Source organism: Chlorocebus sabaeus, chromosome 8 (assembly GCF_047675955.1).
Source record: "Chlorocebus sabaeus isolate Y175 chromosome 8, mChlSab1.0.hap1, whole genome shotgun sequence".
NCBI classification, from domain to species: domain Eukaryota; kingdom Metazoa; phylum Chordata; class Mammalia; order Primates; family Cercopithecidae; genus Chlorocebus; species Chlorocebus sabaeus.
Window position 1 is genome coordinate 70,703,253 of NC_132911.1, and position 27,727 is coordinate 70,730,979.

At 45.5% G+C, this 27,727-nt stretch overlaps 1 protein-coding gene, 1 long non-coding RNA gene and 1 other non-coding gene across 3 annotated transcripts; 1 reads left to right on the forward strand and 2 right to left on the reverse strand.

Annotated features, from left to right (window-relative positions):
* VXN (vexin) lies at nt 1-27,727 on the forward strand. The gene is made up of 6 exons (XM_008000777.3): nt 1-526; nt 4,771-4,826; nt 14,557-14,707; nt 19,320-19,381; nt 22,761-22,858; nt 25,102-27,727. Exons 1-6 carry the CDS (start codon nt 457-459, stop codon nt 25,283-25,285), a joined length of 621 nt encoding a protein of 206 aa, XP_007998968.3. The 5' UTR covers nt 1-456; the 3' UTR covers nt 25,286-27,727.
* Nucleotides 2,063-4,761, reverse strand: LOC140712204 (uncharacterized). Its single transcript, XR_012093699.1, has 2 exons — nt 3,564-4,761; nt 2,063-2,956 (listed from the first exon to the last, which is right to left on the reverse strand). It is a non-coding gene; the product is annotated as an uncharacterized lncRNA (long non-coding RNA).
* On the reverse strand, nt 10,030-10,136 carry LOC119625014 (U6 spliceosomal RNA). Its single transcript, XR_005241164.1, has one exon. It is a non-coding gene; the product is annotated as a U6 spliceosomal RNA (small nuclear RNA).

A 27,727-nucleotide genomic window follows, 5' to 3' on the forward strand; every position in this document is an offset into this window, starting at 1 on the left:
AAAAAACCCTTCATTTCTGAAATGAGAAAGGGAATTGCTGGTACCAAAATTCACGTTTCCTTTTTGGTGGAAATTCTCCAGCCAAGCTTGGCGCTAACGGAGTAGGCGATTTCACTTCATCGTCACCTCACAAAAGACTTCCAAATTCACTGCGGCAGACACCGCAAAATAAAAATGTTAAATACATCCTAGCTGGGAGGGGATTGAAGCCTCCAGGCTCAATCAAAGGTTTGCAATAATAGGATTCATTTAAAAAAAAAAAAAAAAAAAAAAAGGACAGATGGGTTTAGAAAATGTTGCAGTGAAGACTGGAATGAGATGAGCTCACAGCACCAGCCTGTCTTTTGTGGACCCGCACAATGATCCCTGAGCCAGACTGGATTAGGATGCCTCACGACTAGGGGTCCAGAGGCAGAGGCCTCCAGTTGCCAGGCACTTCGGGAAGAGAAGGCTGAAATGATGCATCAGATTTACAGCTGCAGTGACGAGAACATAGAAGTTTTCACCACCGTGATTCCTTCCAAGGGTGAGTGAAATTGCCCTTGACCGTTTCCTTAACGTGGCATATTAGGCAGGAGGGGAAGGACAGTCACATGCTGCCTTACTACGGTTTATCCTCAGGTCTCTGGGGTCTGACGGACTCTCTGTTTTGATGGTATTTGATTTTTTGAAGGGGGGAAAGAGGCACGAGGATAAACATCAATCACTGAGAAACAATCCATCAAGGGGAAGGCGAGAGCAGCTAAATACTCCCTGTTTCATTAAATTCAGGACCAGCAGTCCAGTACAACAATGGAAGTGACAGCAAGCCATTGCTGCGGACACAGGTGAAAACAAAATCCCGGGGCAGCTAGATAGAGACTTTCATTTTTTCCAGTGAGCAAGTGGGTTCTGAAATGAGAACAGCTGGCTTAAAAGTATGACTTCTGACTGTGCCATGCAATGTGCGGAGAAATACTCCCGGCGGCTGCTTGAAGTCCAATGAAGCAGAGAGCGCCCTGACCCTGGGCTGGCTTCTCCACAGAACCCAGGGCCACCTTGCAAACTTAACCTGCGACTAATGCTGCCAGAGAATGCGACACGAGAATCTTGACTTTATAAGCTCTTGTGGTCCTCAGTGAATGGCGTTAAGGGCTTTGTGTGAGGGTTCTGATGACTCCAAGTATCTGGTTCCTGGGCAGTCCCCTCACCCCCTCCTAAGCATGGCCCCCTCTCCTGCCGCCTCTGCTCTTTGCCTGCGCTCCTGTCTTGCCCCCTCCCATCCATCCCCATGATTCAGGCTTAGCCCCTGGTCTCATTGTCAGCCTTGAATGAAGTGGGCTGGGTGTTTGCTGGTGTTGTGAGTCCACATTCAAACAATTCCTTTCTTCCCCTGTGTCAGCCGCCGACAGGGCCATTGCACAGCGGGGGAGGGAGAGATTCCGTTTGGCCACAGAGAGACAGCCTGCAGGACATACATTAAGCTTTAGACATTTACTGCCAGATCCAGAGAGAGGGAAAAGAGCTGGGAGTCTGCCGCCCACGTGCAGGAGTTGGAATTCCCTCTGGAAACTCTGAAAGTCCAAGTTGACCCTGGGAATCAGCAGTTTCGCTTTTGGGTGGAACTCCTCTTACCCCTGGATATTCACAGCAGCATTGGTTCTAAGAGGGCACAACTGAAAATAACCTAAGTGTCCATGAAGCGGGGAATGGTTAAAATGTGGTGCCGTCATGCTATGGAATACTATACATTGTCAACAGGAATAAACTAGATGTATGTGTATGAGCTTAGGTAGATCTAAGCATAATGCTGAGTGCCAAACACGCAGGCTGAAAAATTATATATGTATGATAGCGTTTCTGTAAATTTGAAAATATAAACCAATACTATATATTGTTTATGGATATGTATCTACAGAAAAATACTAAAACATACACCAGAAAGATACAGATAAAATTAGTGATCTCAGTAGTCTTGGGAAGGTAGGGAAGGAGAATTAGGGAAGGGTAAAAAGAGAACCAAAACCTTGCCTCTGATTTTGTGTTTCTTGTATATGAGAAGAAAACAAAGTAGAAGCAAATATGAAAATGTTACATGTGTTTATTTTCTATCATTTATTTCCCTTTACAAAATTTTTAAAGGGAGAAAAAGTGAAAGACCAAGTGGTTAAGGGACTGCTGCCACTTCTGCACTGTTTGACCTTGGGCAAGCTACTTAACCTCTCTGGGCCTGAGTTTCCACTGCTATAAATGGGAGAAACAACTTATCTTCCAGGATCATATGGGGAATAAATGAGTATGTATATAAAGCATTTAGAACAGTAGCTGGCATGTAGTTAGCACCATTAAATACATCACTTACAAAGTGATTTCCAATTTTATTTTGTATTTACAATAATCAACATGATCCGTCAAAGATAAATATGTAATCTTATCTTTTTTCCTTGTCATTTTCATTCATGGCCACCTCCTGGTATTAAACAAAGTATTCACTGGTATTCACGGACATTTCACTGCTCAGGAAGCTGTTCTCTAGAAAAGGATTATGGCCATTTTGTATTAGATCATGGATGAATTAAGTCCACCTCTTCTCACTTCTTGCCTGGCCTCACTGGCCTTCTCCAAAGCCTCTCCATGAGAGAAGACAGCGCTAGCAGGTCTTAAGTCGCTACTCATGAGAGAGAGTGGTAACTCTTCATTACATTCCATATCCCCTCAATGTACAAATAGAGTTGCTTGATTCTATCTAACAAGGGCTCCTCCCTGGTGTGCCGTTTCCCAAAGGCTGCGGGTTAGCCATGCTTAAGGATGTTCAGTATCCAAACCTTCCCCAGTACAACCTCAGCAGTACGGGCAGTGCAGCCTGGTGGTTAGGAGTGTGGGCCTTGTTCCAACATCGACTGTGTGGCCCCTCTACCCCTCAGGCATCCCCATCTGTACAGGGGAGTTCACAAAGAGTAGCTACCTTGTGAAGTTGCTGTAAAAGAGATAAACAAGCCATCACCCAGGGTAGTGCAATGTGAGCCATCGTTACATTTATTGTTTTTGTATTACATCTCTCTTTCCAACACATACATACTGAGTTCAGCCCAGTATCTACATACACATTTTTTTAACTGAGCCATCTTAAAACCTCCCCAAAATATGGCAATAGCAAATATTATGTTGCTTCTTAAGTATTTTGAAAGGCACAGGACATAGACCAATCCTGTAACTGAGAACATGTGTGTGGTTTTACTTTCTTGAAAGGTTTTACTTTCTTTAAGGGAAAGATTTCATCAGCACAATTCACAGTAACTACAATAGATAAATGTCGTGGTTTTATGAAAAAGTTGTGCCAGAAGTTATTTCCACTGTGCCAGAAGTGGATTTAACTCTGGGTGAACAACACCATAGCATTCCAAATAATTCATTTGGGATAAGCAACAATGGGGAAGGGGTGGTGAGGGGAATTGGGGAACAGCAGGAGAAAACATGGAATGTTCCAGAAAGAGAAATCTTAACAGAATGCTATCATCTGTAGCCATCACCTACACCTCCCACCTGCCCTCATCTTGCAGAAAAAAGAGGAAAATCATAACTACCTCTGATTCCTGGGAATTCATTCCTCATCAGGTGCTAGACCAAGGATTTTTTAAGGATGAGTTCCTTTAGTCTTTGCCATAGCCTTCTGAGGTAGGTGCCATTATGATCCCTGTCTTGAAGGGAGGAAAGTGCGACAGAGAGAGAGAGAGATTGAGAGAGAGAGAGATTTACCCAAGTCGCATAGCTGGTAACTGGCAAAGCATCAAGTTCAGATTCACACCAAGCCACGGGAGGGAGCCGGGAGCTCTGGCTGCTAACCAGCATTCGTTTCTGCAGGCTTCTCAGGCTTTGCAGAAGATAACAAGGCCAGCACTCGTCTGTCACTCATCTGATATTTGACACGAAGTCATTTCTGTTCTAAGCCGGGCAGGGACATGGTGGGATTTAAGTTGTAGGTGGATCATCCTAGCAGCAACATAGAAAACAGACGCCTGGTGTCTCCATTTTCAACAAAATCCACATCTTTTCCCAACCAAGTAACATTTTTAATGGTTAATTTCTTTAACTATTTTTATAATTCTGGTAAAATATGCATAACAAAATGTACCATTTTAAAAACTATTTTAAGTGTACAGGTCAGTGGCATTAAGTCTATTCACATTGTTATGCAACCATCACCCCATCCATCCTATCGCTTCTTCATTATCCCAAACTGAAACTCTGAACCCATTGAACACTAACTCATTCCCCTACTCTTCCAACCACTGGTAACCACCATTCTACAGTCTGTCTCTACAAATTTGGTTTTTTGTCCTTTTGTTTGTTTTTCTGTCTCTATAAATTTGACTACTCTAAGAACCCCATATTAAGAGGAATCATAGACTATGGGACCTTTTGTGTCCGGCTTATTTCACTTAGTACCATGTGTTCAAGGTTCATCCATGTGTAGCATGTATCAGAATTCCATTCCTTTTCAAGGTTGAGTAATATTCCATCACATATAGACACCATATTTTGTTTATTCATTCATCTGTTGGTGGACATTTGGGTTGTTCCCAAACTTCAGCTCTTGCGAGTAATGCAGCTATGAACTCTGTACTCAAGCCAAGTAACATCTTCGATCGCAATGACCCTGTCTCTTTTTCCCATCTCCTCCTCTATGCCCCTGCCTCGCCAGAGATTCAAGCCTTCTTAGTGTTGTTACTAATAGCTATGTCAGCCTCGCTGGTGTTGTCTAAAACCATTTCTTTCTCTCTGTCTTTGCAGTATCCAGTCCAGCCAGAAGAAGAGCCAAAAGCTCTCAACACCTCTTGACCAAGAATGTAAGGAAACTTTAGTTTTGATGCTGTTTGGTTGACTTTCATTTAAAAAGCAATGCCAGGCTTCTTCACTCTCCCTCCCCAGCTCTCAGTGGCCAGGAGGGTTTCAGTGTTCCATGTGGTGGGTGCTGCACTCTCTGTTCTCCACTTAACCAAAATAATTGACAAATGTCAACCAGACACCGAGTGACCCAGAACTGGACCTCTTATTCTGCCATTTTCTCCAGGCACAGAGTGTAGGCCTTGTTTTATGCACACATTTTTTTTTCTTGTTTAAACAGAGTCCATGATATGAACATAGCATTCCTGATCTAGGTGTTTTCCTATTGTTGGCATGCGTAATGTTCCCTTTTTTTTTTTTTTTTTACTATTATTAATAGCACATCAATGAATGTATTTATATAAAATACTATTCTTTTTTTTTTTTTTTTTTGAGACGGAGTCTCGCTGTGTCACCAGGCTAGAGTGCAGTGGCACAATCTTGGCTCACTGCTACCTCCACAGCCTCTGGGGTTCAAGGGATTCCCCTGTCTCAGCCTCCCAAGTAGCTGGGACTACAGTAGTAGAGACAGGGTTTCACCATGTTGGCCAGGATGGTCTTGCTCTCCTGACCTCATGATCCACCTGCCTTGGCCTCCCAAAGTGCTGGGATTATAGGCATGAACCACTGCACCTGGCCAAAACACTGTTCTTTTGGATTAATTCATCAGAGCATAGACCTCAAAGTAGAATAAACAGGTAAAAGCATAAGAACAATTTCATCCATCCATCCACTCCTTCATCAAATATTTGCATTCCTACTGTGTGTGACAAACATTGTGCTAGATGTAGAGAATTGTGATTTGCTCAAATTAGTTCTTTTTACAGTTTTGTCACATACTGTCAGGAATTCTGAACAACTGGGGGGCTTCCAGTAGTGCTTGTCCATTTACCACCAACATCACCAGCATTGGCTTTCCTCTTTTTGTATTATGTTTTGCTGCTTTAACATGCATATACATTACTCTAAAATTAGCTTACATGTCTTTAGAGCCTAATAATGCTGTGCAATTCCCATTTTATATATAAATATCTTTACATAAAAACTGTCAATACATCTTTGTGCTTTAAAGTTAAAACTGAATTGTCTCCTCTTGCTTGTACTGGAGTTTCTATTTCTATGACAATTTTTCTTTTTTTTTTTTTTTCTTGAGACAGAGTCTCGCTCTGTCACCCAGGCTGGAGTGCAGTGGCTGGATCTCAGCTCACTGCAAACTCCGCCTCCCAGGTTCACGCCATTCTCCTGCCTCAGCCTCCCGAGTAGCTGGGACTACAGGCGCCCGCCACCTCGCCCAGCTAGTTTTTTTGTATTTTTTTAGTAGAGACGGGTTTTAACCGTGTTAGCCAGGATGGTCTCGATCTCCTGACCTCGTGATCCGCCCGTCTTGGCCTCCCAAAGTGCTGGGATTACAGGCTTGAGCCACTGCGCCTGATCGACAATTTTTCATAGGATAGCATTTCAATTTTTGAAGTATCTCAATTTTCAAAAGCCTATTCTCCATTAAAAATGTTTTTTGACTGGGCACTGTGGCTCACACCTATAATTCCAGCATTTTGGGAGGTTGAAGCAGGAGGTTAGCTAGAGCCCAAGAATTCGAAGCCAGCCTGGGCAACATAATGAGACCCTGACTCTACAAAGAAAGTCAAAAAATTATCCAGGCGGCCAGGTGCAGTGGCTCAGGCCTGTAATCCTAGCACTTTGGGAAGCCGAGGTGGGCGGATCACCCGAGGTCAAGAGTTCAAGATCAGCCTGGCCAACATGGAGAAACCCCATCTCTACCAAAAATACAAAAATTAGTTGGGCATGGTGGCGCATACCTATAATCCCAGCTACTCAGGAGGCTGAGGCAAGAGAATTGCTTGAACCTGAGACGCAAAGGTTGCAGTGAGCCAAGATTGTGCCACTGCATTCCAGCCTGAGCAACAGAGCAAGACTCCATCTCAAAAAAAAAAAAAAAAAAAAAAAAAATTAGCCAGGCACGGTGCTATGCTCCTGTTGTCCCAGCTACTTGGGAGGCTGAAATTGAAGGATCATGTGAGCCAGGGAGTTCAAGGCTACAGTAAGCCATGGTCATGCTACTGTACTCCAGCCTGGGCAAACAGTGAGATCTTGCCTCAAAAAAAAAAAATTAATGTCCTTTGAATGAGATGGAGTTTTACTAATTGTTATTTGTATATAGCATGTACATATACTATATATGTAAAGATATACATGTATATAAATGTATTACCTTTTTATATCCAAAAGCAGTATATGCTATATAAAATTTTATACAATACAGTAGTCCCCCCCTTATCTGCAGGAAATATGTTCCAAAACCTCTAGTGGATGACTGAAATCATGGATAGTACTAAACCCTGTATCACTATGTCCTTTAAATCTAATAACCGGGATGGCTACTAAGTGACTAACAAGTGGAGGTTGTCCACAGAATGGAGACCCTGGACAAAGGGATGATTCATGCCCTAGGAGGGGCCGTGTAGATTGGTGTGAGATTTCATCACGCTGCTCCAAATGGTGCAAAATTTAAAACCTATGAAATATTTCTGGAATTTTCCATTTAATATTTTCAGACTCTACTTGACCAAGGGTAACTGAAACCATAGATGAAAGGGGACTACTGTATACTATCAGCAAATCCTGAGAAGCTACAGAAGAGAGGGGTTAGATGTGTAGACTTCAGAGTCAGATGGCCTGGATTTAAATCCCAGTTCTATCCATTTCTAGCTATGCGACCCTGAGCAAGTTGCCTAGCTATTGTGGAACTCAACTTCCTTAGCATTAAAATAAGGATAATAAGAGAACATATCTCAAGAACCATGGAAAGGAACAAATGATTTTTTTTTCTTCTGCAGCAAAAGCCATATTTATTTTTTTTAATTTTTTTTCTCATTTTTTGGCAAATGATTTAATGCATATAAAATATTTAGTCCAGAGCCTGACACATATAAGCATTCAATAAGTATTGGGCTTTTTTTTTTTTTTTTTTTTTTTTTGAGACAGGGTCTCACTCTGTCACCCAGGCATGGTCTTAGCTCACCACAGTCTTGACCCCCTTGGGCCCAAGTGATCCTCCCTTCTTAGCCTCACGAGTATCTGGGACTGCAGGCATGGGCCACCACACCCAGCTAATTTTTGTACTTTTAGTAGAGACAGGATTTCACTATGTCACCCAGTCTAGTCTCAATCTCTTGGACTCAAGCAATCCCCCCGCCTCGGCCTCCTCCCAAAGTGCTGAAATTTACAGGTGTAAGCCACAGTGCCCAGCCAGTTTTTTGTTTGGTTGGTTGGTTGGTTTTGGTTTTTTGTTGTTGTTGTTGTTTTGTTTTGGTTTTGTTTTGAGACAGAGTCTCACTCTGTTGCCCAGGCTGGAGGGCAGTGGCACCATGTCGGCTCACTGAAACCTCTGTCTCCTGGGTTCAAGCAATTCTTCTGCCTCAGCCTCCTGAGTAGCTGGGATTAGAGGCACCCACCACCATGCCCAGCTATTTTTAAAAATATTTTTAGTAGAGATGGAGTTTCACCATGCTGGCCAGACTGGTCTCGAACTCCTGACCTCAGGTGATCTGCCCACCTCGGCCTCCCAAAGTGCTGGGTTTACAGGCGTGAGCCACTACCCCCTGCCCAGGTTTTTGTTTCTTTTTTTTTAAGTGAAAAATTTCCATATACTAAACTATATTATGCCTTATTATCTGATAATGTACTGCTTTGCAATTTGCTTCTTTCTCTTAATAAATCTTGAATATCTTTCTATGCCAATTCATCCGTATAGCTTTACCTTATTCTTTTTTATATACACAAACATTTTTAAATCTTTATTTATTATTATTACTATTATTATTTTTGATAGGGTTTTGTCATGTTGCCCAGGCTGGTGTTGAACTCTTGGACTCAAGAAAATCTAGTGTCTCAGCCTCCCAAAGTGCTGAGATTACAGGCCTGAGCCACTATGCCTGGCCTACCTCATTCTTTATAGCGGCTGTATAATACAACATTGTATGAATGTGCTATAATTTGTTTTACCCAAACCAAACCTGAAGTTTTCCAGATTCATTATTTAACCAAATTATCAATAAATAGGGTTCCCCATTTTTTTCTGTTAAATAATGCCACAACAAATTCTTGAACATATTTTTATGTTCTTAAATGATTCTGAGGATAAATTTATAGATATGAAAATCCTAGGCCAAAGGAGATAAACATTGAAACAATTTTATAGCCATTGACAAATTCCTAGCAATTAGGTTTAAAAACAGCTTTTCCAGAACAGCTGAGCCTATACTGTGTGGCATCAATGTTGTTAGTCTTTGACAATCAGATAGGTAAACATATCCTGTTTAATTTGTACTTCTATAATTATTGATGTGATTCTTTGTCTTTTCATAGATGTCTTTTCAACATTTTTTTCCCTACAGGTTTCTTACTCATGTCTTTTGCATATATTTCTCTCAGTTATATGCCTTTTCCTTATTTTAGATTTAGGGGGTATGTGCGCAGGTTTTTTACATAAGTATATTGCATGATGCTGAGATTTGGGCTTCTAATGATAGCATCGCCTAAGTAGTGAACATAATACCCAATAGGTATTGTTTCCACCCCTTCCCCCTTCCCTTTCTCCTCCTTTTTGGAGTTCCCAGTGTCTATTAGTTCCATCTTTGTGTCTGCGTGTACCCAATATTTAGCTCCCGCTTAAAAGTGAGAGCATGCAGTATATAGTTTTCAGTTTCTGTGTTATTTTCCTTAGGATAATATCCTCCAGCTGCATTGCATCAACGTTGATGCAAAGGATGTGATTTTTTTAGTTTGTTTTGTTGGGTTTTTTTGGTTTTTTTGTTTTTTTTGTTTTTGTTTTTGAGAGACAATCTCACTCCGTTGCCCAGGCAGAAGTGCAATGGCGTGATCTCAGCTCACTGCAACCTCCACCTCCTAGGTTCAAGCGATTCTCCTGCCTCAGACTCCGAGTAGCTGGGACTACAGGTGCCCGCCATCATGCCTGGCTAATTTTTTTTGTATTTTTAGTAGAGACGGGGTTTCACCATGTTGGTCAGACTGGTCCCAAACTCCTGACCTCAAATGATCTGCCCGCCTCAACCTCCCAGAGTGCTGGGATTACAGTTGTGAGCCACCACGCCCAGTCAATTTTGTTCTTTTTTATGGCCGTGTAGTAAAAATATGGAATACTTCATGAATTTGCATGTTACCCTTGCACAGTGGCCATGGTACTCTTCTCTGTATCATTTCCATTTTAGTGTATGTGTTGCTGAAGCAAGCACTGTATGCCTTTTTCGAGAACCTGTTGTATGTTAAGAAAGAGAAGGGTTTCTAATGGATGGAAAATTTGATTGTAGGGAAACTGATTCTGATCCTTCTCATGGTCCCTGAAAATTCAATCCCAAAGTCTAGAAGGAAAATGCTCCCATCTTTCAAGGAGCAGTGGGTGAGGTATTCCCAAAAATTGAAAGAGAAGGAGTTGTCCGTGGGTAATTTGGAGTTTAAGAAAGTTTCACCACAGATCTTTCAGTCTTTTGGTCAAGAAGTTTGGCTCTTGTCTTCCCATATTCAGTCTTCCCTTCAGGTGGACAGCGCAGGAGTGCTCTCTGGCCTTCCCATATTCAGTCTTCCTCCAGGTGGACAGTGCAGGAGTACTCTCTGGCCTTTTGCACTTTCCTCTGAATTTCTGATTTCCCCTAACAGTTAGCTTAGCCCAGCCTCTACTTGTAAAACTCAGCCCCAGTCATACAGACCATTCAAATTAGAAGACAGGCAATGTCTGTTAGTCCACCTCCTCCTTTTGCAGATGGGAAAAGTGAATCCCAAAAAGGAAAGAATTGTCTCTGGTCTCTTGTGTCCCTAACCAACTGATCCTTGGCTTCCCTTTGAGTCTTTGTCTTCTCCAACTTGGTGATCTAAAAGCAATTGTGATTGGTTATCTTGATGAGGAAAATAATTCTTATTTTGCAACTGTACCCATATTTACAACTTCCTATGGCCTCAAATTTGTATTTGTATCTCTTCTCATCCCTTAGACTACCATGTGGATGGATGTCAGGTTCCTTCTTCTCAAATATCTCTTTCCTCCCCGAGCGATGCTTAATGTCAGCTTTCCTTCCTCTCTCACTCTTCTTGAATTGTATTTCTTCCAAATTCAAGGCAAAGCCTCACACTGTTCCTTCTCTAGACGGTCTCTCCAGTCTTTAATTTGTTTAATTCTTAGACAATTTTATTGACATTTTGATCATCCCGATGCCCACTATCATAGGAGTAGCTCAAGGGGATAAACTTACACAAAGATGTGGGTCAGTTAAGCCTTCTGGCATGGAGCGACGACGATGGAGATTTGTGGCCCCTTCAGAATAAGCAGGCGGTCAGCCATCAGAAAAGATGGATAAATGAGATTACAAAGGTCACATTCTTCCCAGATTTCAAGCTTGTGAGGAGAAATATTTGTGGGGTTCTCCTGATTTTTTGAAATGCACAGAGTGCCGGGCACGGTGGCTCACACCCATAATCCCAGCACTTTGGGAGGCCGAGGCAGGTGGATCACCTGATATCGGAGTTTGAGCTCAGCCTGACCAACATGGTGAAACCCCATCTCTACTAAAAATACAAAAATTAGCCGGGCATGGTGGCACGTGCCTGTAGTCTCAGCTACTTGAGAGGCTGAGGCAGGAGAATTGCTTGAACCCGGGAGGCAGAGGTTGCAGTGAGCCAAGATCATGCCACACTGTACTCCAGCCTGGGTGACAGAGTGAGACTCCGTCTCAAAATTAAAAAAAAAAAAAAGAAAGAAAGAAAGAAAGAAAGAAAAAGAAAAGAAATGCACAGAGCAACCAATTGCACTTGCACTTGAAAATTCCTATCTGGATGTAAGCCCTTTCTTTTTTTTTAAGACAGGGTCTCACTCTGTCCCCCAGGCTGGAATGCAGTGGGATGGTCAAAGCTCACTACAGTCCCAACCTCCTGGACTCAGGCGATCCTCCCATTTCAGCCTCCCACGTAGGTGAGACCACAGGCACGTGGCACCACACCCAGCTCGTTTTTGTTTTTTTTTTTTTTTGTAGAGACAGGGTTTTGCCATGTTGCCCAGGTCTTGAACTCCTGGGCTCAAGCCATCTGCCACCTCATCCTCCCAAAGTGCTGGGATTACAGGCATGAGCCACTGTGCCCAGCCTGAATGTAGGCACTTCTATGGGTTTACCAAGAACACGCACTTAGGAGGCATGAAACCATGGTTCTCATCCTGGCTCTGTCCCTTACAGTTCTGTGGTCTTGAGTAAGACACATGGCCTCTCTTGGCCTCAGTTTCCCTATGTATAAAATTAGGCTAGAATTGGGCTAGAACATTTCTGTGGATCCCCTCAGCCCCAAAGCATTGTGATTCTCTATTATCTCGGTCTTCTTGACTGTCTTTCTAACTGCCTATCAGCAATCTAGGCAACAAATAAGCAGAAGTGTGAATCAAAGATGTCAGCGGATGGGATCCTGAGGCTTGTGTGTTAGCTCGTGTCTTCTGCTTTTCCTACCTTGACCTCTCTATGACCAGCAAGGGAGTATTACTTTATTGTGGTAACGCTTGTTACTCTAGTACATTCCCCGACTTCAGCTGACAGTTTGCTGGCCTAGAAAAGGAAACTTTCAGCATTCAACCCTTATCTGTCCTCCTCCCTGCTCATTAACATCCCATACCACCATCCTAATTCTCTAATCTTGCTCCTATACTCAGGATGCTAAAGAGCCTCCTCTCAGACCAGTGTGTTCTAAGACCACCAGCAGCAAACTCAGACTGTGTCCTATAGACCAGAAAATAAACCAGGCTGCCAGGAGCCTTTCAGGAGGCCACATCCATCCATTTAGCCGTCTGTTTCCTGGGATGGGCCTAACCCACTGAGCTGCAGCCATCTCAGAGCCTCTGTTATTGTGGAAAATGAGAACCAAGTATCAGGCCCAGCTAAGAAACAGGAATGCTCAGAGCTGGGCCCTTCTCCTCTTTCCTTTCCTGCTACTGGCATGCTTTGGTGGGCTGGAGGAGGCACGTCCCCATTCGAGACCTGAGAAATAGCTGGCCTCCTTGCCAGCCCCAGGAAACCTCCTACATCCATCTGGCTGCTCGGCTGAGCAGCTAATGTCACTCCAATCTCTCCCTCCCCATTCTCCCTCCCCACCATGCAGAGAAGAGATGGGGAGGTGGTGGTTCTTGTTCCTGAAAGCGAACATTTGTCTCCCTTTCAGAGGAGGAAATGTTGGAAGGCAGCGGCAGTCTTCCTGTGGACTCCAGGCTTCACATCCTGCCTTACTTCCTGCTTCTACAAAGTGGGTCTGAGAACTCCGCAGCAGTCCTCACTCCTCCTCTCTGAGAGCGATGCTGAGAGAATGAAAATAAAATCAGGAACAGCTGTGATGAAAGGGCTGCCCACCACCCCCCACCCCCAGAATGAATGACCCAGTGTCCTACCTATATATAAATATGCAGGATCAGAGCCCAAACTACCAAGATTCCCCTTCACGACTCTCCATAGTAAGATAAAATGGCCACTATTTGTCTCAAGTTTTTACACTTAAATTATCTCAATGATTTAAGTATTTTTATTACATTCTTTTCCACAAAAAAAAAAAAATAATACCGGCCGGGCATGGTGGCTCACGCCTGTAATCCCAACACTTTGGGAGGCCGAGGTGGGCAGATCACGAGGTCAGGAGATCGAGATTATCCTGGCTAACACAGTGAAACCCCGTCTCTACTAAAAATATAAAAAATTAGCCAGGCATGGTGGCGGGCGCCTGTAGTCCCAGCTACTCGGGAGACTGAGGCAGGAGAATGGCCTGAACCTGGGAGGCAGAGCTGGCAATGAGCTGAGATCACACCACTGCACTCCAGACTGGGTGACAGAGTGAGACTCCACCTCAAAAAAAAAAAAAAAAAAAATTTAAGGCCCATTTTGGTGGACTCTAACAGAGTAACTTCCCAATATAACTACTCAGCAGGTGGTGATGACTGAAAACATTTTAGCTTTGGGCCCTTTGTTCCGGCTTATCAAGATTTCAGTGCACAGAACCACACCCAGTGGAAATTCATCTCCCAGCTCCACCCTGACCCAGGCACTCTGCTCTGGGAAGTGGGGGCGCGGGTAGGAGAGCACCCCGTGTCCCCCGCTCCATTTTGCCATCAGCTTCTTTCTTTTTAAAAATCTGAGACTAAGTTGGGCCTGAGCCCTCTCCCTAGGTCTTCGCTCGCTAGAACATCCAAAAAGTTGTCCTCTGCATGAACAAGGGTGTTGTCCACTCAGCTACAAAGACTGTAAGACCTCGATCTCCAGAACTGCCCTCGTTTCAAGGCCTGTCCTATTGTCAAAACATGTCAGGCGACGGCGCAGCTGACCTGCCCAGATCTCTGGCCTGATGGCCCAGGCTCCTAACTCTGTGAAGGGCTTGCTGTTGAGGAACACCCCTGCCCCCTCCAGAACCCTCATTTGCTTGCACCATGGCACCATTTGGCAGTCTGAAGTCAAATAAAGCAGCCACTTCTGGCCGGTTTCCTGCCCAGGTTTTGTGGCTGCTACTAGAATTCACTGGAGTCAGGAAGGATCAAGAAACTCGCTCGCCGCGAGCTCCATCTGCAAAGCTTCCGCCCTGGGGGCCGTGGGTCCCGAGGCCCGAGCAGAGGAGTGGGCTAATCGCGCTTCCCCCGCCCGGCAGGTGGTGATCGAGTCGGACCTGTACACGCACCAGCCCCTGGAGCTGCTGCCCCACCGCGGAGACCGCAGGGACCCGGACGGCCGCAGGTTCGGGAGGCTCCAGACCGCGCGGCCGCCCACAGCCCACCCCACCAAAACCTCTGCCAGACCCGGTACGTGAGTCCCGGCCCCAGCTTCCCGCACCTCCCTGGGCGCAGGGACCCACTCAGAGCCACCCACACGCCCAGGTCAGGGCAGCGTTGGCGGTGGCTGCGGCCTCAGTCGCGCCAGGTGACCAAGCACCTGTGCTTTCCCCAGTAAATGCTGTTTCCACCACAAAAGCACCTGCTGTCAGGCCTTACCTTAGCCCCACACATCTTCTACCTATAAAACAATCACTCCTAGGTGTACGTAATGAGTAAATACTTTTTTCTTTTTTTTTTTTTTTTCCGTTTGAGACAGGGTCTCACTGTGTTGCCCAGGCTCAGGTACAGTGGCAGCAATCACAGCTCACTGCCCTGGGCTCAAGCCTTCCTCCCGCCTCAGCCTCCCTGGGACTACAGGTGCACAGCCACCATGCCCAACTAATTTTTTTAATCTTTAAAAGACAGGGTCTTGCTATATTGCCCAGGCTGGTCTCGAACTCCTGAATGCAAGTGATCCACTGGCTAAGGCCTCCCAAAGTGCTGGGATTATAAGCATGACCCACTGAGATGGGCCCTTATCTACCATCTTGCTCCACAGGAGGCGCTACTGTATTCTAGAGATAGTGTAAATCAGAATGCTCTGGGGGAGAGAAAATCATGACCCAAGAAGCCAAGGAGGCTCACATAATTTATTTAACACACACACACACACACACACACACAGAGAGAGAGAGAGAGAGAATGTATGTGTGTGTGTAAAATTGTACAGGCTCTTCATAAACTGCCATCATAAAATCTTACCATTCTAAATTTGAATGACCCAAACAACAATCTATAACAAGAATGTAGGAGTAAGTTTGTCTTGAAAACTGGAAACATTATAGTTTTACCTTAGATACTATTTTTTTTAATGGCTTCCACCCCAAGCAGCTAACCAGGAATCTGCCTTTAGCCCACCAAAGTCTATGATGGTATTTTGCCTTTAATTGCTGGTTTAGGTTATTTCTGTTATGCCCACAACCTAAAGTTATTCATATTTTAACTCCAAAAATACACAATAGAAAGTCCAGGGTGTCCTTCGGAAAGCCTTTGGACGTTGGCAATTTTGTATATTACAAGAACTGAAATAAGACTCTACTGAGTATAGTCCCTTCCATCTTTGAGTTTTCCCTTTGTAGATGCTAGACCAGGCCACCAAGATTTCTTTGATTGCTAAGAACCTAATCCTGCTCCTCTGATCCTTTGCATAAGAACTCATACATCAAGCTATATTCTCTATTAAGTGGTTACATACACGTATATGTATGCAGAGTTTGAAAGCATTAGGAAAACTACAATCTGCCTTGCAAATTAGATTTTTCTCTGTGTCTATATATAGGTGGGTGGGTGGGTGGGTGTGTGGAAAGAAGAAGAGACAGAATATTTATCTTTTCTATAAAATCATAAAGTGAGTTTAGAGCCATGCTTCTCAAGTTTTAATATGCAAAAGAATCACCTAGGAATCTTGTTTTTATGCAGATTCAAATATAGTAGGACTGGGTAGGCCCCAAGATTTTATGTTTCTAACAAGCTTCCAGATGCTGCTGCTCTGGGCACAACATATTGAGCAGCAAGGATTTAGAGATGATCTAATGCATGGTTCTCAAAGTGGAGTCCCGGGAGCAGCAGCAGCAGTCCCTGGAAAATCGTTGGAAATGCAAATTTTATGGAATTAGAAACTCCAGGTTTAGGGCACATTAATCTGTGTTTTAACAACCCTCTCCCCACCACCCTTCACTGCCCCCGCCCCACGTGATTCTAATGCACCCTGAACGTAGAGAGCCTCTGATTTACTGCAATTGCCCCTCTGCCAATTTCCAGAAGAAACTGAAACCATAGAAACTGTTTGACCTACCCAAGGTCGAACTGCTTGTAAGCAACAGAGCCAAGATTAAATCTCAGGTCTTTTGATTCCCTAGCTAGTGCCTCTTCCTTACAGGGAATGTCTTTCCAACTGTCTAGTTTTAGGGATCACTTTCATTCCTTTCTAAGTAGTTTGTGGAAGCTTGAGCTGCCTGAGTCAGTCTTTTATTCTAAAAGACAAGAGCAATAAATTATGATATGGAGAGAATCTGCCCAGCACGTGACAGTCAGCTCATGCAGGAAATATGCCAGTGAGGTTTCAAAAAAAAAAGAGAGAGAGAGACTGGGCTAGGGATTGGTTCAATTCCTTCACCTCCTCCAATCTGATAGATTCCAGAGTGGGTGGGAGGGAGGGAATGTTTCTGAGTCAAAGCCAGACCATCCTCCTGTCAAGAAAAGTGCCTGTCTCCAGGGAGCTCAGATTTTGGAACTGCTTTTTTCCTGAGTCATAGACGGCCCCTGGACGCAGTAGCTGTCTCACCTGGGAGAAAGATGCTCCGGGGAATCTTGGGAATTGTAGGAACTCTGAATGCAGAGACCTGACTGAGAAACTCTCAGGTGCCTGGAAATGGGGCAGTCCCCAGGCCTGGGCCTGGGAGAATTAGCTGCCTCCAGGACTTCTTCTGAGATGTCCTCAGGCACCTCAGAACCAACCTGTTCAAACCTTTCCTCCTTGCTCAGTGGGGGCTATTATCCTTCATCCCAGCAAGTCCCCAGGATGTTTTCCCTAATGCCACCTTGTCCTCCCCACCCCTTCGACATGAAACACTGACAGCATCAACTCCTAGGTATTTCTCTCCTAGCCCTCTTGATACCTACCTCGAGCTACCCTGGCTCCCGCTCCCTTCATCTCAACTGTGTACAGAACATCATCAGTGAAGGGCCCAGCCTCCAGCCCCTCCCACCAGGCTACCAGAGAGGTCCACTTGAGAGCAGAAATCTGCCCTGTGCGCCCTCAGCTTTAAGTACTGTGTCCGCTCCTGGCCTCTGCCCTCCAGACCACACTGACCTCTCCAAGGCTACCTCCTATGACACCCCTGTCCTCACCGTTCTATCATGTAGAACAGCCCTGAGCCGTGGAGTAGTTCTGTAACAGCTCCATGATATCCTGCTTCCCAGGAGTTTCCCTGACACTGTTCTCTCTGCAGATTGCCTTCCCTGTGTCTCTCCACCTCGCAAATTCCGCTTTCTCCTAGCCAGGGTAGAGGGTCCCTCAGTCAAGCCTCCTTAACCCTGAAAGACCACCCAAAGTCAGTTCGCCACTCCCTAAATCACCCTTACCTGGCTTTATCATAACTGTTATGTATCTCCGAAGCCTCGTTTCCTTGACTGGAAAGTACAGACTAGTCCAGACCAGCCTGGGCAACATGGCGAAACCCTATCTCCACAAACAAAAATTAGCCAGGCGTGGTAGTGTGCACCTGTGGTCCCAGCTACTCCGGAAGCTGAGGTAGGAGAATTGATTGAGCCCAGGAGGTCAAGGCTGCAGTGAGCTAGAGATTGCGCATGCCACTGCACTCCAGCCTGGATGACAGAGTGAGACCCTGTCTCAAAAGAAAAGAAAAGAAAAGAAAAGAAAAGAAAAGAAAAGAAAAGAAAAGAAAAGAAAAGAAAAGAAAAGAAAAGAAAGGCTGTGGTGAGGATTAAATGAGATAATACTTTTACGGTTTATGTTCAGCACAGTGCCTGGTGTACAGACAAAAATGTGAGCTGCTATTATTATTTGTTATGCCAGGGGTCCATTCATTATAGTTTAATCTTGGTAGTCTTGTAATACTTGATTTCATTTGCATTAAGGTATTTTCTTGTGGGAGGGGAGTTATTTCTAGATTCTGTAGTACAGTCAGATGGGGCTTGTCCTGGGACACCTGCCCCAGAGAGACCTGTGCTGAAAGTCAGCTTTCCCCTATGTTTTGTCAGCTACCTCAGCTCAACACCTGAATCCTCAGAAGCTTCAGGGCAAAACCTACTCAGAATTAGGTTGGGGCATCAGGAATAAAGGCATTAGAAAGAAGGTTCTCCGAGGTTCTCCACCCATACCTCTCGTAAAGCCAGCGTCCCACGATTCTGATCTGATACACTCCGGTCCTTCCATGTTATGCGGCTGCACTTCCTTCCCAGCACGCGCATGAAGTGTTCTCTGCTCATTTTCAGAGGGGTATCCAGAGCACCATGTTACATAACTGATCCCAGCGATAAAGACTTAACTCTGAGAACCTCTTTAACCTCTTGTGATCTGAGGCCTTGGGAAGGAAGGAAGAGCTGAAGGCACATTCTGAGCACCTACTGCATGCAGACACAGTGTTAAATGATCCACACGTGTGATCTTATTTTTAAATAGACTTTAATTTTACAGCAGTTTTAGGTATACAGCAAAATTGAGCTGAAGGTACAGAGGTTTCCCATATACCTCCTGCCCCCACACACAAGCACAGCCTCCCCACACACACAAGCACAGCCTCTACCCACCAACAGCCTCCACCAGAGGGATATGTTTGTTATAGTTAATGAACGTACATAGACACACTGATCTTATTTAGGCCTTAGTTCCAGCTCCCCTAGAAGAGTGACAGTTGCCTCATGGCCTGACCCTCCTGCCTGGTTTTGCTGCTTGGTACAAAGGCCTTTAGAAATTCCCTGCCATGGTTGATTGGCTAACAAGGTAATTGATGCAGAGCCAGGGGGAGGCAGAACACAGAGTACCACTGAGTAATATCTCCTCTGTTCAATGTTGCAGTGGGGATTTCTGAACCCAAAACATCAAATCTGTGTGGGAATCGAGCATATGGAAAATCTCTGGTAAGTAGAATAAGCCTGCTTAGTTGTATCTGTTGTGCATTAAGCTTCTGGTCATGTCTAATTCTCCTGTGCCATGAAGAGAGACTCAGTGTTCTTTGTTCCAGGCCTGAGGATTATTAGAAAAGCATAACTGGCTGTTCTTTGCTCCTAAAAGCTCTCAGTTGGCTCTAATTTGTGCCCTTGTGGAACATCCCTGGCTGCTTCTCTCCTTCTTGTAAGAAATTCAGCTCTTAGGCAAACAAAAGAAGCTATTATCCAACAGACATCTTACACATGGTGGGGGTGGGGGCGGGATGGGCTGGTTTCTATCACAGGACCCTGCCAGGTAGAAATGCCTGACTAATTCCCAAGCACAGTCACAGGGGAAAAGAGATGTGAGGTTCTCACGCGCTATGAAACACCAGACACCGGTGTCTTAGTTAGCACAGGCTGCTGTAAGAAAATACTATAGACTGGGTGGCTAAAACAACTTCTCACAGTTCTGGAGACTGGGAAGTCCAAGATCAAGATGCCAGCAGATTCAGTGTCTGGCGAGGGCTTTCTTTCTGGCTTGCAGATGGCCACCTTCTCACTGTGGGTTCACATGGCCTTCCCTCTGTGCATGTGGGGAGAGGGAGATCCCTGACATCTCTTCCTTTTCTTATAAGGGCACTGATCCTATCATAGGATCTCTACCTTCATGACCTCATCTAAACCTAATCACTTCCCAAAGGCCCTGCTCCCAATACCATCACATCCAGGACTAGGGCTTCAACACCTTGTGGGGAGGTCCGGGACAAGCATTACCCACTCAGACTGGTCTGAGTCAGGCCAAAATGACCAAGCTTTTATGTTCCCTTCTCACTCCATCAAGGCATGTGGGCTGTACCAGGAAGGGTGTGACCTTGACAAGGTGGCCCTCTACAGCCAAGCCCACCTGAAGGAATTAAGAGCTTTCTGCTACCCACCCTGCTGTCCTCCCTCCCACAGCTGGGAAGCTGTCCTTCCTTGAAGGAGATGGAGTGGCACATCTCCAGGCCTATCAGTACATCTCTCTCATCTCTAGGCGTGAATGTTGGGTTCCCTCTTGGTTAGCAGAGTCAGCAGTGGCTGGAAGTGAGGTCAGCTCAGGCATCCTAGACTCTTTGAATATCTGCTCTCAAGATCCGTAGGTGGTACAATGTGAGAACCAGAAGAGACCCAAGTTATTGTGCCAGGCCCTCATCGTCACAAACAAATTGGACAGAGATATGGGTGCTTTGCTCCTGGTCTGGGCAGGAGACCTAATCCAGGGAATCTTATTTAGGTTATCACTATTCTAGGAAAACCACACACAGGGCTGTTTCCTCTTCCCAGCCTGGTACTCAGGGGAAACCAGGAGGTCTGGGCAGTTGATGTCGAGGGAAGATTATCAGGCTGTGACAGTTCCAACAGCTGCCCTCGCCTGAGCCAGAGAAAAAGCAAGGTCAAGAGGAGGCAGGTAGCCATGATCTTGGACTGACTGGCCCCAGCCCTTAAGCTGGCCTCAGACAGTGTCCTTGGCAGAGAGGCAGTGACAGCAGGTGTCCAGAGGAAGTTGGGAGGGTATAGGGTGGTGATGGGGATATAGTTACAAAGGGAGAGAATAAGAATCAAGAGGAATAGGCCAGGCACAGTGGCTCACACCTGTAATCCCAGCACTTTGGGAGGCGGAGGCAGGTGGTCACCTGAGATCAAGAGTTTGAGACCAGCCTGGCAAACATGGTGAAACCCCATCTCTACTAAAAATACAAAAATTAGCCAGGTGTGGTGAGCCATGCCTGTAATCGCAGCTACTTGAGGGGCTGAGGCAGGAGAATCACTTGAACCTGGGAGGCAGAGTTGGCAGTGAGCCAAAATCTGCCACTGCACTCTAGCCTGGACAACATGAGCGAAACTCAATTTCAAAAAAAAAAAAAGAATGAAGAGGAAGAGGAGGCAGCACAACAGACCCTTCCTCAGGCCTAGAGACAGTTGGGGCTGGGGTCCCACAGCTTATCAGAGATCCGTGACCCCAGCATGGGAGAGCAATCCAGGGCTCACACAGCTAAATCCCAGTCAATGCTGAAGTGTGCTGGGTGAGACTGGCCTAAGGACAGGGGGAAAGAGTGGGAACAAGGCCTTTCACCCAGAGATGAGGGGTGTGGGAGTTTACCCGCCCATGGCTTAATGGGAAGGAAGTGTTCAGATGGACACCAGGTGGCAGCAGCTCTGCCCGCAGTCAGCCAGCTTGGGGCGGGAGGAGGGATGAAGAAAGTGCCCTTGACCGGGAATTTCCCAGCGATTTTAGGAATGTGGTGACTTGAAGCCTTGGATAGGGCTTAGGGGGAAGAACACAGTACAGAGTGTGTCTATTGTCCAAGCAGCCTCTGGACTTAGCCCTAGTTAGGCCACTGGTTAATTTTCAGTTAACTCTCTATGTTCCTGAGTACTTGTCCACTCTTTGGGACCGGTGAGGAGGGCTACCAAGTGGTCCAGTCCCAGACCCTGCTACCCACATAGACACTCAGTGCTGTGGGGATCTGAGGACAGAGAAAGATCACCGTGGGCCACCAGCCTCAGGGAAGGCTTCCTGGAGGAAGCAGCCTTGAAGGGGAGACAGATGAGGCCTAGAGCCAGAGGGTGAAGGAGGAGGTGCTGTTGTGTGAGCATCAGAGAAGGGAGCACCTGCTGCTGGCAGTGGAGCTACTGACACACACAGGGACCAATGGGAGGCCGAGCTGCATAGATGAGGACGTCCTGTGCTGAGGAGCCTGGAGGAACAGGTGCAGAGTCGTTCTGCCCTGCAAGGTGGTTGGGCGGGGGTGGGGGTGACTTATGCTTCTAGAGCCCAAGGAGGGGCATGAGGAATGTGGTGGATCTGGTCGGAAGCAAGGAGGTCCGAGGTCACCGTCGCTTGAAGGCTGCAGCAGAGGAAGCGGAGAGGCTGGGCTGGCCCTACCCTACGCAGCCTAATCAAAGCAAGAATCTGCAGAATTTAGTAACAAGTTGGACACCAGTGATGATGGAAGTGTGAGGGTGGCAGTTGCCACATAAGACTGAGCTGCGCTGTCTCCAGTTTCTCGTTTCTCTCTCCTGAGTTTCTCTAGGTCAGTGGCTCAAAGTGGAGTCCCAGGACTAGCAGCACCAGCAGCACCTGGGGAATTGTTAGCAATGCAGATTCTCAGGCCCACAGCAGACCCACGGACTCGGAAGCTGGGGTGGTGGGACCCGGCACTGTTTATCAAGCCCTCCCAGGCAGTCCCACACCTGCTGAATGATGAGGACTATGCCCGGGTGGTGGTGTTTCCATTCAGTCATCCCCACTTGCAGATGGCCTCAGTCAGGGCCAGAGTGGGAAGGCAGATGCATCCTCACACTCCCTCCCGCTTCCTCATGGCAGATTCCGCCAGTGCCCCGGATCTCAGTGAAAACTCCGACCTCTGCCTCGTTGGAGGCGACAGTCATGGGCACAGAGAAGGGAGCTGTTCTGATGAGAGGGTAAGTGCTGCGTCTCTGGCCCCACCGCCTGTGGCCTCCCACTGTCCTGATCCTTCCTTCCCCAGAAGAGCACCAGGCCGCCTGGCTGACAGACCCTGGAGAGGCTGACACAAACCCATGCCAGCTGCAAGTTACCTTTTAATGAGGCCAATAATCCTGGGTCTCTGCAGTGCCTCATCAACTGTTTCCGTAGGATTAAATGGGAGAGTTTTTCATGGTTTCCACTTCATTAACGCCACTCTTTAGGCTTGGAGAAGTCATTTGGGAGGTTTTTTGGTTAATTAGATGAATGTAATCACGAGCCATATTCAGAACCTCCCATAAGCATGTGGGCATCAGAAATGTCTCATGAGTAAGTTCAGGGTCCCCTGCCCACCAGTTAAGAAGTGTGTCAAGAACAGAGGTTTCAAACCACACTTGCAACTGCAGTGTGACTACTTGCTTTCATCCAGAACCGGCAGCTAGGGAGGCAGGAGTGAATAACCCCAACACCCCTCAGTGACACTGCCTTCTGCCTTGCACCAAGACAGTGAGTCTTCAACTCGATTCAGCACATACTTGTATACCCCGGACTACGTCCTCCACACCACAGGCATTTCAGGGTGGCAAAGGGTTAGGTTCTTTTCTCAGATCTGCTTTCTAGCCTGGAACTGCCACCAACCCACCATGACTTCAGGCAAGTTATTCAGCCTTCCTGTCCCCATCTGTTCAAAAACAAAAACGTAAAACAGGAATCACAGGGAGTACCCATCTTAGGGGGTTGTGGTGAGAATTAATTTTTTGTTTTTTGTTTTGTTTTGTTTTGAGAGGGAGTCTCGCTCTGTCGCCAGGCTGAGTGCAGTGGCACAATTTTGGCTCACTGCAACCTCCACCTCTGGTATTCAAGCAATTCTCCAGCCTCAGCCTCCCAAGTAGCTGGGACTACAGATGGCCACCACCATGCCCAGACAATTTTTGTGTTTTTAGTAGAGATGGGTTTTCGCCCTGTTGGCCAGGCTGGTCTCAAACTCCTGACCTCAAGTGATCCACCTGCCTTGATCTCCCAAAGTGCTGGGATTACAGGCATGAGCCTCCGCACCCAGCCTGAGAATGGAAAGAGATAATGTGTGGAGAGCTTAGTACAAGCTGTTGTCAACGTGTTTCAGGAAATTCATCTAGTAGTTGGGAAGCCACGCACTTGGGAACATGTTGGATGCACGCAGGTGGGGCTGCAGACTACACCGTCAGCCTAAGCACTGCACACTTTGAAAGCAATGGGAGGTCAGAGCAAGAACAGGCTAGTGAGGAGCACTTCTGAGTGACAGAAGGTTGGCTAGAAAGAATTATAAAAACCAAGTCATGTGTCACTCAATGTATGGGGACTTAATTGGAGAAAACAAAAATTTTTTTTCTTTGATTTTATTATATCCAATAAATATCCAAAAAGATTGGATCATATTTATTTTACCTTAATGAGGTACAGTTTTTAAGTGGCAATAACTGTTGCTGGCTGCCGGTGTAAACAAGCAAAAACTTCACTGTGCCGTGACAGAGGCCACCCTTTCAGTCCACGTGGCTGCATTGCAAAGGGTTCTAAATGGCTCCCTTCTCTCTAAACTCAGTCATTGTCATTTCAAGTTGTTCCTGGACCCTGGTTGCAGAAAAGAAAAGTAAGGCCACCATTTCTTTCACCTAAGGGGAGAAGGGTGTAGGGAATGAACACATGTTGAGGCCCACAATGTGCCAGATGCTTCACTCTCTCATTTTCCTCCTCCAAAAAGCCCCTTGAGTTAGATGAGATTATCCCCATTTTGCGCATGAAGAAATTGAGGCTGGTAAAGGTTAAGTCGCTTGCCTGAGGTCACACAGCAGATGGGAAGCAGGAACCCATCCCAGACTTCATGCTTTTTCAATAGCTGCACTTGGGGACCTGTCCTTTCCAGCAAGTTTGTTCACATAGAGGCTAGAGAGGTAGGGATGCAGAGCCTTTGGCAAGACCAGACCCAGAGCAGGGGGACAGGAGCAGAACTTGAAATCCTTGAACCAGTGTGTCCAGGGCCACCTCCTCCATTCACGCCATGGGAAGCTTTCCCCAGGGGAAGCCGTTCCTGTGAGGGTCCCTACAGTGACCTTACAGCTGTGTGGATCCTGGTCACAGAGGAGGAGCAAAGGAGATAGAGCTCTGGCCACTCTTCTCGAGGGCAAAAATGAAGTCTGGCTTGTGAGCGGACCACCCTCCCCACCCACTCCTGGCTTTTCTTTAGATCCAGACATCTCAAGAAGATGACTGAAGAGTATCCAGCCCTTCCCCAAGGAGTGGAAGCCTCTCTACCACTGACGGGCAGTGCTTCCTGCGGGGTCCCCGGCATCCTCCGGAAAATGTGGACAAGGCACAAGAAGAAGTCTGAATATGTGGGAGCCACCAACAGCGCCTTTGAGGCCGACTAAAGGTGACCCTCTTCAGGTGCCCTGTTTTGGCCGAGGTTCCCTGAACAAGAGGAAAAAACTTCAGGACTGGAACTGAGCCACACACACCTCTGCTAGTAGCTGGTCCAAACCCATTATCCTCCCTCACTCATTGATCGACCTGGGATAGAGCACAGGAAAGAAATGTCCCTTGAAGGCAAAATATAAAACTGTCCCTTCTTAGAACTGCTAAAGCCGTTGGTCTGAAAGTGACTTTGGGAAGTCATAAAGTTTGTATCTCTATCTTTAAGCAAAAAATTAAACTTTCTCAGCTCATTTTAAAGACCTCCAAGGAAGGAAAAAAGCAGTTCCTCTGTCTTCCTTGTGAGTTGCTCTAAAGTGTGTGATTTTCTAGTGTAAATTGACTTTGAGGCACTTGTAAACACAATGGTTCTTATTGTTTCCATTACTGCATTTACTTCACCTTGACAAGGTACAAGTTTCAAGGACAAAGCACTATATATTAAGTTAGTAGTTCTAATATCCACTTGAGAGTATACTCAAGGTTGATTTTCATGGCCATTTGGCATGATTGCATGAACTCTCTATTCTTTTATGTGCAGTTTTTCTATAGAAAAACATTAAAAGTTAAATGTTGACTGCTAATGTTTTCTGAAGTGGCATAGTCTAGTGGAATCAATAATCCCTTGCTTTGGTATAATAATTTGAACTTTTGAAAGTGCTTTCTCATCCATTATCTCTTATCTTCACAAAACCCCTGTGGAAGAAAGCACAATTATTCCCAATCTGCAGAGGGGGAAATGGAGGCCTTTGGAGGTTACAGGACCAGATACCAGATAGTGGAACCAGACACCAGGTCCTCAACTTCTCTCCAGGGGACTACCTGCTTTGCCTACTCTCTAGCAACTGATTTGGGGAAATTTTAAAATGGTGAGAGAGTGTGTCTCTGGGGGCAACCATTGAAGGGAAGACGGATAATGTTGGAACAAGTAAGGGATTTGAATGAAATACATTATTATATCTTATATGTTAGCTTGAACCAGAAAAAGTTGCCATTTTTGTAGGTCAAAAATAAGCATCAATTTCATATGGTTCAACCTTATATATGATACTATGCTTTTGTTCTATCAATGAAAATGTCATCATCAATTCCATTGTCAACATTAGTAGCCTTAAAACTATAACATAATAATAATGATGATAATGATAGTTATAGCTATGATCTATTAAATGCCTACTATGTTTCAGGCATGATACTAGGCAATTTACATGTATCATCCTAATCTTTCTAACAATTCTATTAGGTGGCCCTATCCATTTAATAGATGCCAATTCAAAGAGGTTAAATGATTAGACTACGGCACCTAACTCATGTGAGTGTCAGGCTTCAATGCCTGTGTTAGAGCTACTCCTTCACACAAAATAGTTCAGAACATAGAGAAGGACCAAGGTTAATAAGTGATTTTCATCCCAAACACTAAACATGATTGATGGGTAGAGGCTGCCCGAAGTGCTGTGTAGAGATGGAATCTGAGATAGAAGAATGCAGTGGTCAATTAGTAATGCTTGCCCATGGAGGGATTAGTTGACACATGCCTTGTATATTTGTCATCTGTGGCCTAAACTCTGCCCCCAAAGGTTTGTTTTCTAATTCAGAGGTTTAAATTAATCTAGCTCACTTAATGAAACCAGAGATCCTATGGTAAATTCAGCCTAAGACAGTGCTGGAAATTGCCATATGTTGGTACAAAGAAGTGTTTGGCCACATTACAGGTCTCAGACTCAACTGCTATGTGTGACTGCTGCTCTGTGCCTATGCATGCTTTTTTGCTGAGTTCCCTGTTTCCATATCTCCAGGTGAACCATAAGAAGGCAGAGGGTGGCTGAGAAGCCTGGGCTTCTGGGATTCCACCTTGCATTCTCTGCTCTTCAACCATTGTTTTAGACTCTGAACACCTGATCCTCATACCTGAACGTGATTTGTAGACTTGGGCATCAAGTGCTCTTTTAAGAAGGGGCTGTCCCAAAGGACTGTTCAATAATCTTATTCAATAGAGATGTTGGAGTCCAGAACCAAGTTAGGGAGCAAACCAGTAACCTATGCTGGTCGTAACAGAGGATCCTACAATGATGTTTGTTTTTAAGACAGGATCTTGCTATGTTGCCCAGACTGGTCTCAAACTCCTGGGTTCAAGGGATCCATCCTCCCACCTCAGTCTCCTGAAAGCTAGGCACATGCCACCACACCTAGCTTCTTACAACCATTTATTTTAATTTATTTCCTTTATAACTGATATCTTTCATTTGTATGTGGCAGCTATAGATTTATATAGGATGGAAGTAATTTATTTTTAATTTAAATATTTCATGTTGAACTGTTTGCCTTGTATAGAACATTTTATTTGGCCAATTCAAATAAAAATAAAATCTACTTTGTTTGTGACATTAATGCGCCACCGTAAG